This window comes from Anguilla rostrata, chromosome 7 (assembly GCF_018555375.3).
Source record: "Anguilla rostrata isolate EN2019 chromosome 7, ASM1855537v3, whole genome shotgun sequence".
Taxonomy (NCBI): domain Eukaryota; kingdom Metazoa; phylum Chordata; class Actinopteri; order Anguilliformes; family Anguillidae; genus Anguilla; species Anguilla rostrata.
Genome location: NC_057939.1, coordinates 39,314,168 through 39,325,343, shown reverse-complemented (window position 1 = coordinate 39,325,343; position 11,176 = coordinate 39,314,168). Strand labels below are relative to the sequence as shown.

Here is an 11,176-nt window from a genome sequence, read left to right as displayed (position 1 = left end):
ATCTAGCCCTATAGATCCTCGACTGGCATACAACATTTTTGTAGGTCTGTCATGCATACAATACCCCATTAAAACATGTAAGAAAGAGAGAAAATATCCCAAGGCACTCAATCTCCAGATTAGCAGTTGGAAAATGGAAGATCACCACTACAAGAAATTAAGCAATGGATTCATTTTTTATAGCCTACTAACTCTACTTAATTTACTGAAGGTGGTATGTGCAGGTACGTGACGTGCGAATAATATGTTAATATAATTTGTACGCGGCAATTTGTAGGTTTATATAAAGATCAAGCAATTGTAGAACACTCGTTGTTTACAGCGGTGAAGTTAGTTGTAGCCAGAGACTGTAAAAAATATGAGCTTCAAAAACGAAGTCTGGTTTTCGGTCGCTTGGCCCAGTATCTTTTCAACAGAGCAAGACAGTTCTGCAAACAACTTTCTTTATCAGGGGAGTGCAGAGTAGGCATACGGCTACGCCTAAGAAAAAAATAAGATGACCAAAGGAGAATATTTCCAGTGATAAACAGACGAAAACGAAAATAACATAGCAACTACAGGAAATGAAGGAATGGATTTATTTTCTGTACTAACTCTACTTTATTTTGTTACGGCGGTATGTGCAGGTATGTAACAAGTAATTATTAGTTAATTTCATTTGTGCGCGGTATTTGGTATTTCTATATAAAGATCAAGGTAATTTAGAATACTCGTTGTTTACTGCGGCAAAGTTAGTTGTATTGGATTTTTGGACTTCAGTAGCTTTTCAATAGAGCAAGTCACGGGCTAAAATAACTTTCTCCACCAGGGGAGCACAGAGAACGCGGCACAACGTATTGTTTGATCTTTCGTCGTTCTTTCGATATTACGACAAGTCTCGTCAAGAACTTTGGAATTACAGTTCTGACGGAATCGGGAACAACTGTGTGTTATGATGTGGGGACTAGCATCAAGGCACAACATTTTACTTCCATAGGTACAGGATTTATGTTGAAAGGATATTTATTTGTTCGCAAAAATATTCTTCATTCTATGGCTCGGACTACTCAAACCTGGGCGTGCTTTGGGACCGCCCGAAAAGTGCGTAGTTAGTTCTTAAATTAAAATGGCAATAGGATATTCACCAAAGTACTCAACCCGTCAGAACAGTGTGTTTTGGGCTCAAGGGGATATGGGCCGAGGCCGAGGTGAAATCTATTGATCCCAGATACGGCACCCGTAATTTGATTTCCAGAATCTCTTTTATTTTTTAGTAAATATTTTAAAGTAAAAATAATAGATTTTGTTCTCTGGGTTATGTGATAGCTTCCAGAACACATGAAACAGTGACTGAAAACCCATAGCAAATTATTCTACTACATATCCTGCATGGGGCACACCTCTTTTTATTATGAATATGGAATATGTGGTTTTTAGTTTTTAGATTAGATGTGAATATTTGTCATAACTAAATGTATTTCTTAATATTAATCTTGGTGTGAGTTGCACATGTAATTAAGGTTGATATAGCAGATGTCTCCACCCAACAATTAATTTGGCAATTTAATTAAAATTAGCGTTTGATATATTGACAACAATTAACAAATTAAATCAGCTAAGTTTAGCTGATTAAAACTGCTGGATTCAGAAATTAAACATGTTTTGCGTAATTCTCACTTAGCCAACATGCTAATAACATTTTTAATAACAGTATTTGTGCAATATCAAAATGTAGTCAAAATAATATGTTGGAATCATATTGGCATCTGAACATTGACTCAACATTGGAGTCAGAATCACAGTTGACTCTAAAAATCATACATCATACAAGTCATACATCACTACCAAAATGTTAAATTATGACACCGCTGTTTAAACTTTTTACTTTTTAACTTCATACACATGATCACTTAATTCTACAAAACAGATTTATACTATGTAAAGTTTATGCAAATGCAATAAATATCGCTGTCGTAGAATTTCAAGTCCCTGACTTGTTTACATTTTTGTTTGGCTTTATGGGCTTATGTGACAGCAAACAAATCAAACTGAGTTTCACTTGCAATTTCGACACAAGCAATGTCGGTGTTGTGCCATTGCACTCATGTAAATAAGTACCATGCCACCACAATGTAAAAAAAGTGATGTTCATGTTTGATGTATGTTTATGTTTGATGTTTATGTATGATTTTCATGGTCATCAATTTGCCTATGTATCTCTGTTTGCAGAGTTTTCAGATCAAATCAAGCAATCTTCAGGCAAGAAGAAAATTAGATATATTTTACTTTTACATTAGGTGCATTTTTAGATCATGTGTTTATAAAGTGAAGTTTAGAAGTACCCATTGAGAACAGCCTGTACCTTTTATGCGGACTTCGTATTGGTGTATCTGCCTGTTTATAATACACCATTGCACAAATTGAATTTTATATTATTAACATTCATCCCTTGGTTTTTTAATGCAGCTTGTAAGGCCATTTACCAGTATACTCTTAACAGAACTATAGGTCTGCAGAGTTTACAAGTTGTGAATTTGTGAACAAATAACACAGGCCAAGAAAATGTCAAACATCTGAAGGTACTTTCCTGGTTTGACCTGCAGGTACTCACTCCCTGTGGTACTTTATCACAATTACTACTGGCCCAAGCCCCTTTCCAGAGATTGTTATGGTGGGCATGGTGGATGATGTTCCAGTGGAGTACTACGACAGCATTGATAGGATGGTGACCCCACGGCAGCACTGGCACAAGGAAAATGAAGTCTACGCAAAGTGGAAACGAGTGGCCATCACACGCACCTCTCACAGCCTCAAAAACAGATTTCAACACATGATGGAGCATTTTAATCACAGTGTTAGTAAGTGCCTTGTGACATGCACTCTTCAGGCAAAGTAGGGTGGCAAGCATAGATTAGTATTAGCTGTCCACATTTATGAAACAGATTATCAACATAACAAATTATGCACAGCATATTATGCAGAGAATTTTAATTTCTATTGCACGCATACATTGTGGAATACATATTTGGCAAAGGCATATGAGGATTGTATGCACTTCAGCTTCAGGATTCAGGGTTTCCCCCAGAATAGTTGTTAGGCCCGGTGGCAAGTATCTTTTGACAGGGCCCGGCATGGGCCAGCGGGCCAAGTGTCTTTTTTGAAGGGGGCCCGGCGCGGGCCAGCAGCGGACTGATGGCTGCATTAAGGTAGTGCCGTATAGTTTCTGTGATAACAGAATCACGGACCGAATTGAAGAATTGAGAATTTAAAAAAGCTACATTAAGTCAGTGTTAAAAGCTGACTGGAGATTTGAAAATATGACTACGTAATGTGAATGTTGTTATAAATAACTCATTCATTCAACACACATTTAAATAAATCAACAACTATTTACAGCATAGCTGTCTTAAAAAGAATCAGATGTGGCTACTGGGTAAATCTATCGTTGTTTCCGTCACAGCACTTTAGACACAAGCAATATCGAAAAAATCCTGAAATTTCTTCTTACCGTGAAGAGTGCCTGGCCCTCAACCGTAGCGTTTTTTTCCACAAAGATGGTTTTTCTAGATATAGCCTAATTTTGCCGCTGTGTTAACACATTTCTACGGTTGCCGGTCAGGCATTCTTCACCTTAAGAAGAAATTTTAGGATTTTTCCGATATACTTGTGTCAAAAGTGCTGCGACTGAAACAACGATGGATTTACTCTGTAGCCACGTCTGTCAAAAATGTAAACAAGCCAGGCAGTTTTCACGTTCGGAAAAAAATTTGTGACAACGTTGTCGTGCACACCAATGTCATCAAGCTAACGTTACTCATAAACAAGTGAAGTCCTTGTTTCGATGGTGATTAATAAGTCATGTAATGTTACAGTATATCGAACGTTACATTCATGCTACTAGTTACCTACACACTGCTTAAGTTACTATAAAAATAATGTACTTAGCGACGAGATGAAGTGATAACGCAGTTTGTAACGAGGTTAGTTAGCCTACTAAATAAGAAATGGTGGCTTGCTAGGTAATGTTAGCTTGTGATAGTTGGAAGCGTCAAGTATTGAACGTCACTACGCACAATGAGGGGCAAGAACACTGATGTCAGACCTGCTGTTTTCCTATAGTGCGTTCACATTTTAACCAACAGATATCGCTGGTGAGCTTTTCAACCGAGCCACTTCATTGTAACTGTAGTTTAAAAAACAAAAAATATATATTAATTCCCCGATGCTTAGGCCCGGCCCCGAATCATTCTTTCTGACTTGAAAGAATTGAGGAAATATTGGGTATCATTGCTTTGGAATACATCTTATTTAATTTTGGTGAGGCAAGATAGCCTATATTGTTTGTAGTATCGTAACTTGGCGTCATTTTGATGTCAATACTTTTAATGGCAGGCCTGGATTTTGGCAGTCTGAATAAATGAGTTATAGACGGTGTATGTCTTGTATGTGTGAGTAACTTGGCATTTTTGTATGTTGAAAACGTGTTTTTTATGAGATATATATATATATATATATATATATATATATATACACTGTATGTATATGCTTCTTTTGTAATTGCTGTTGCCTGATATCCTCTTATATTTCTAAGGATTCCACACATACCAGAGAATTGCCGGGTGTGAGCTGGATGATGACGGCACAGAGAGGTTCCAAGCGAAGGACTCCTACAATGGGATGGATGTGCTCATTTTTGATGTTCAGGCTAGTGCCTGGAGTTCTGGTGTCCCAGAAATATGGAAGGACTTTTGGCTGATAGAATCCAAGAAAGGGATATTTGACCAGTTTTATCAAACTGCGTGCATATACATTTTAAAGAGCTACCTTCATCATGAAAGAAGTATACTGAAACGGAGAGGTACAATACACATGACTGTAACTGTTTACTCTCATGAGGGATGTACACAGTTTCACAATGTCAAATGGACAGTCACAGAAGCTCAAATGGACAATGAATACACTATATAAATAAATATCAATATTTAATTTTTTTTAAACCACCCTTGCCATTTCTGTTCCAGTTAATAATAAAGCATGCTAAAAAAAAGTAATTGTAAAATGGCATGTTACAAAATATAAATTGCTATCTGTAATGACATTATGGCTGCAACACTGCTCATGCTCCTTCCACTCTCCTACCCAGTGAGCCCCAGGATTAGAGTTTTGCGGAAACAAGTTGGCGGTGCTGGTGGGGTAGAGGTAACCTGTCTGGCAACAGGATTCTATCCCCGACACATCGAGCTGACCTTGAAGAGGGATAACCAGCCTGTTCCGGAGCAGGAGCTGATCAGAGGGGATATTCTGCCAAATGGAGACGGGACGTACCAACTGAGGATGAGCCTGAGCGTCAGTGCCGAAGAGCTGAGAGAGGGACACCGCTACACCTGTAGTGTTAGACATGTCAGCATGGACAACAAGCTGGACATTGCCTGGGGTAGGACAATTTGGCCACCGCGAAGAATATTGTGTTGTTTCATATACAGTATGCACGTACACATACATACACTACATGGCCAAAAGTATGTGGACACCTGACATCTGACGTCTCATTTAAAATTATGGGTATTCATATGAAGTTGGTCTCCCCTTGGCTGCTATAACAACCACTCATCTGGGAATGCTTTCATGCATATGTTGCAATACCTAATACCTAATGTCTTTCCTGTTTACTGTTATATCCGATATCCCTAAACCCTCTTGTAAATGTCCTTGACTTCATCTGCAGACTCACAGCCAAAGCCAGACATTGCGCTGATTTCAGGAGCATCGGTCACAGCTCTGGCCGCAGTTCTGCTCATCCTCACTGGCATCTTCGTCTTGAAGAAGAGAAAGAGCAAGGTGCCAGGATGCAGCAGGTCTCGGAAGATTGAGGAAGAGGTGGAAAGGATGCATGCTGCTGAAGGGGTGGTGAAGGATGCAGAAGAACTTTTAGAGATGGAAAGACAGGAAGACTGAAAGGAAGCTAGAAAAATGGCCGGCAGATGCACATACTAAAGCGAAGGGGGTCTTCCAAGTCTTCCTGTTCAACCCCTGCATTGCACTTTTACAGTCTTCTTTTATGAGGGCCCATTACCCAGGATTACTTTCATAGCTTAAATTGCACATTTTTTAGTGAATACACACTATCAAAATTTGAACTCCTTTTCATATTTGATCTCTGCCTCACCAAGAAACAATCCTTTCAAGCGTACATGCTTGAGGATACTTTTTTTTTTTTTTTGAGAACAGCGATCTACAGTGCTGTGAAAAAGTATTTTCCTGAGTTCCTTTATTGTTCATATTTGTCACCCTGAATGGTTTCAGATATTTAGACAAAATGTAATATTATACAAAGGGAAACTGAGTGAACACAAAACACTGTTTGTTAAATATTTAATGAAAAATAATCTAACATCCATATCATCCATGTGTAGTAATGAGAAGTTGAGAAACTTTAACGTGACCCTCTCACCAAACTCAGGAAATAGTGGGGTTTTTCTTATGTGTAGTGTACAGTTTACTCTGTGTTGCTGTTTCGTTAACTTGTTTTGATTTTAAGATTATTTCTTTGGAATAATATATGTATAAGATATATCAAAAAAGGTTAGCAATGTTTAGTGTGTGGTTAATTAGTTAACAGTGCTTAAATATCTGCGGTGCTGTGATATTTTTTAATTGTGGTTCACACGTTTGCATGGCAACTGTTTGATGTAATCTTACTGAATATATCCTATTTAAATCAGATGCTGTCTTTTTATATCTATTAAAAAATACAATTGTATGCAATCGCTTACCTTTGTCCTGATTTGCAATGGCAAGGACTCATTTTCAGATCATGGGGTGCTTCGCTGCTAGTGCATTGCCATAATTTAAGTCAATGATTGCCTAAGGATTGGCTCCTGATTGAAAGGAAATTACAAACACTAGAAGAGACAGTGGCCTCCCAGGACTGGAGCTTGAGACCCCAGTGCTAGAGTGTATTTGCCACCTTTAAGTACTATGCAAACTCCTGGTCTTTGGATTGAACGGTGAGTGTTCATTTCTATCACCAAACCCCCATGACAATTACTGAGATTTAGGCTCTCAGGCACCAGGGAGGGTTATTGCTGTCCATCTCAAATTAGCAACAGGGAGTGTCTGGGTGCGGAATGAGGGGAGGCCTGATTGACATGCCATTTAGTTCAACTGACATGATGTTGAAGAATTAGAAAATATTTTAATCCCAGACTCAGGTGTGATGTCTTTGCCTTTGGTAGTCATGCACCAATGCAAAAAAGGTCACATAGTGCTGTTCTCTGAAAAGTAATTAGTATTTTCTTGGGCAATCATTTTATATCACTTACATAAACATTGCTTTGAGTAACTTAAGTAATTAATGTGGGGGGGAAAGGTCAGTCGGTATTTGTGAATGAGCCTAGTCAAACACGCCCAGCGCATACCACTTCTGTTCAACAAAATACTGTCACCGGGCTTTCTTTTGCAGGAAAACTGATTATCAATATTCATGGATCAAACCATTTAGGCTTAATTTGTTTTGTTCCAATCCTTTGTGACAGAAAACAGAGGTGTTATGCTTCATTTAACAACTTCAAAAGCGTTGGCAAGACATTTGCAAATCTTGTCATTAATCATCTTTTTGCAAGCCCGGTAATTTATAGTCTTCATAGATTTGCTTTCTGGTAACATTTATGAACATTGGCTTTTAACTGTGGTGTACTTTATTTAAACACTCTCCAGCCAGCTGCAGGATTTTCCTTCTCATAAAATCACCTGATCTGGATTGAATATTGAAAGGGATTACTGACCTCCTCCATGTCATTATTCCAGGAAATGGATACAATGCTGCAATTTTTTTTCCCCCTGAATGCAGAACAGCACTGAGCTGGCCCTAACGCGATATTGATTTACGGCTGTGCTCTGGGGTGTGTCTAGCTGTGAAACCACTTTTGAACTACATGCCTTTTTCAACCCCTGTCACAGGTTTAAGTAAGACACAGTTAACTGCATGCATGTTTTCAAGGCTACACAAACAAAGGATTTGCCACAGTAACATATATAGCACATGAAACGGTTCTCTCACTATGAGGTGAATGTTTTTATGGTTATTGTTTTTCATTGAGCTATTTTTTCACAGTGCATGACATTGACTAGAACACATTTATGAAAATATACCTTTTCTAGTACTTACATGTTATCACTCAATTAACCATGGACTGGGTTTAAAAATAAATGAATAAATAAACTAGGTGAGAAAGAATATGCAGACTTAAATGTTTTGACTCGTAACAGGTAAGCCATTATGTTTTGCCCACATAAGGCATGCTGAAAAGATGGTTGGTAAAACAGTGGCTCATTCTACAAACACTGAATTAATGAGAAGTAATTTCTTGGCAGAAACTTCTGTCTTAAGGGCAGACTATTTTATTTGTTCCATGGTATAACAAGGTTTCTCAAGAGCCTACAGTGACTCAGTGCTGCCCCCTGCTGATAAGAAAGTGCAGGAAGGTGAATTCCATTCAAAATGTTTGGTTTTATCCTGCCATTTAGATCTATCACTGTTCTCATATGATCGTTGTTCTATAGTACAGTAATGCTGTCACCACCATCATCACAATTCTGTGTTTTGTGAACATTGGCCCACTTGTCTCAATTCATTTAGCTGTGGAATGCAGTTCATTTGGCTGTGCAATGCAATATTTTTAATTATGGAAAATTACATTTGGCAGAAATTTAAAAAATGTGTAAATCTTATTCATCCATCTGTAGTGAATGTAAAGACACCACAATTGTAATCTAGGCCAAAGAGTGCCAGAGTGCACCAAACGTGCGAAACGTGCCATATTTGATGGTGCCACTATAGAGCATAAAAAATAGTGGTCAGACTTTCTTGTGGCCATGAGCCAAATGCATCTGTGAAAGTTTCATTCCATTCAAAGAATAGATAGAATAGGATAGAAAAAATGATCAAATCAAAATCAAATCAATTTTATTTGTATAGTGGCATAGGAGAGGTTAGAAAAAATAGGTTTTTCAAAAATCGCAAAATTGTGAAAAATGCATTATGGTGGAAATTGTAAACAGGGCATTCATTGAATTCTACATGACTCAATGAATCAGACAAAAAAAGAATCATGTTTATAGGCCTTAATAGTTTGTGCAACATAGGCCAAAATGTAAAATGTCTTGTTATAGGACCATCATCATGTTGTCAATGTAGATGGGTATTTTGTGAGTTGGTAGGGGATGATATTTTCAAGCTATCTATCAAATTTTATATCTCATCACCAAATAGATTCTCAGGTTCAGATATTTTTATAGCAGACAAATAATGAAGAATGATGATAATCAGAACAATCCCAAAACAGTTCCTGCAGCTTTGCTGCTTGAACCCCCATTAGTAATAAACTAATAATAATAATAATAATAATAATAATAATAATAATAATAATTTGAAAATCAACTACAGAAGATGTGTTCAATGTATTAGGCAAATAGAATATAATTGTGATAAAAATCAAGGAAATAATTAGATAAAATTTAGAGCTTAGACCAAATGAGACTGTTTACAAATTCAGCAAGCAATATGCAGGAAACAAAAGGATCATTAAGAAAACACATTTTCAAAAAAAATGGCACAGAACCTTGTAACCCAAACCCCTGAAATACATAAATTCATGATGAATTATAAATGTTGTTCAAAACGCACTCAAATCAGCAGACCACTCAAGAGGAGTAATCAGTTGTGAGTGGGAGGAATTCATTTGAATAAACCATGAAGGGAAAAAAAATCCAATTTTCCCTGTACTTACATAGAGGACAGAATTAGCACATTAATGGATTTTATTTAGGGAAATTATAATTGAAGCTGAATGCTGGCAAAATGCAATGCTTTGTTTCATGGTAGATGCTCGCAAAACGAAACAGAATACATTTGCATGCTCTTTGGTCAGGAGAGAAATGTGCCTGACCATATAACCTTATCCCATTACATCTTTTCAGAAACTGCACATGCAGTCTTAAAAAGGAAGGTCGTCTTAACTGAATTTTGTGTAATTAATTCAGTGATTGCATGTCAGCCTTTACAGAGTATGGGGAATTGTATTAAAATTGCAATACCATGGTTAACCCTAGTGCATAGAAAGAGAGGAGGGTGTTATGTGTGTGGTGGGGGGGTCATGCATATGTGAGCGGTTCACTTTGTCTGTGAAGCCTGCTAGTAATATGTGCATCACCACTAGATGGCTCTATTAACTTCTTCATTTGAAATAGACTCGTAGAGGGAGATTGTACAATTGTACAGTTATTTGACAACACCAATCACCTTCGCAATGATGTATGTAACATAAAGTAGCATATGGGGTATAGCTTTATAATAGGTTTCATGTTTATAAAAAGGAGAAAGTGTTAATAAGCTGCCAGAGAAAAAACTCATTCCAAACATTTGTAGTGAAATGGATACTGTATGTCACCATCTTCCAATCGAAAATGCTTGTGGCTGTTTATGTATTCAGCCTATGTGCTACATGTTTATGTACAATGCTTATGCAGGACTGCACAAGAAATGTATTGTTGCCATTAATGAAAGCATACATGTAAATTTCAGTATTGACACAAAACTGGCCATACATACTAAAAATCATAAAATGTCTAATTGAAATTAGTGTATTTAAGATGCAAAACATTAAAAACGAATAAAAAATAAAGTGCAGTTACCTTGTGGCATGCTCTGGAATTCATCATTACGGTCACCATTATAGTGCAAATAGCAATTACAAAGCTGTGAGTCTCATGTAATTGATTGCCTTGTGCCTTGCTATTAAAGGCCACCCTACAGGCATGTGCACGCACAATATCCTTTGTCATTAGCTATAGATCTAATATATTTGTGAGGTGAAATCAGAAGTATTAACATAAGGCTCTTGGTTTTGCCGGAGGCCAGATGTGAACCAAAAACATGTGCTACTGCCCCTTTAAAAGGTGGATAAGTGAAGCCACACCCCCACCTTGCCTCTGTGGGTGATGTCATTGTGGCTTCCCCAGACTCTGGGCTGTGAGTTGCAGAGTGCTGATGTTCTTCTCTGTGGTGTTTTACGCTCTTTCTCTGGCAGCAGTCTAAGGGGACTGTCCTTGTTCTCTTCCCCTTGTCTTTTTTTGCTCTCACTGTTCACTGCTCTTTTCTCTCTCTCCCTCCCTCCCTCTCTCGCTCTCCTCATCTCCT

General features: G+C 37.7%; 1 protein-coding gene across 2 annotated transcripts; it reads left to right on the top strand.

Moving 5' to 3' along the window:
- Positions 1-118: 118 nt before the first annotated feature.
- LOC135259672 (major histocompatibility complex class I-related gene protein-like) lies at positions 119-6,739 on the top strand. Of its 2 annotated transcripts, none has more exons than XM_064344278.1 (5): positions 119-224; positions 2,583-2,837; positions 4,571-4,837; positions 5,123-5,413; positions 5,705-6,739. In XM_064344278.1, the coding sequence occupies exons 1-5, from the start codon at positions 134-136 to the stop codon at positions 5,932-5,934; spliced, it is 1,134 nt and encodes a 377-aa protein (XP_064200348.1). In that variant the 5' UTR covers positions 119-133; the 3' UTR covers positions 5,935-6,739. The 2 variants fall into 2 exon arrangements, with proteins under 2 accessions (XP_064200348.1, XP_064200349.1); XM_064344279.1 differs by lacking the exon at positions 119-224 and adding an exon at positions 440-626.
- The last annotated feature ends 4,437 nt before the right edge of the window (positions 6,740-11,176 follow it).

Excerpts from the sequence above, each read along its gene's own strand:
- LOC135259672 (XM_064344278.1), top strand. The coding sequence starts at position 134 with ATGGAAGATCACCACTACAAGAAATTAAGCAATGGATTCATTTTTTAT. Across the intron at positions 4,838-5,122 it reads AAGTATACTGAAACGGAGAG|TGAGCCCCAGGATTAGAGTT; the intron begins GTACAATACACA and ends TCTCCTACCCAG. Across the intron at positions 5,414-5,704 it reads CAAGCTGGACATTGCCTGGG|ACTCACAGCCAAAGCCAGAC; the intron begins GTAGGACAATTT and ends CTTCATCTGCAG.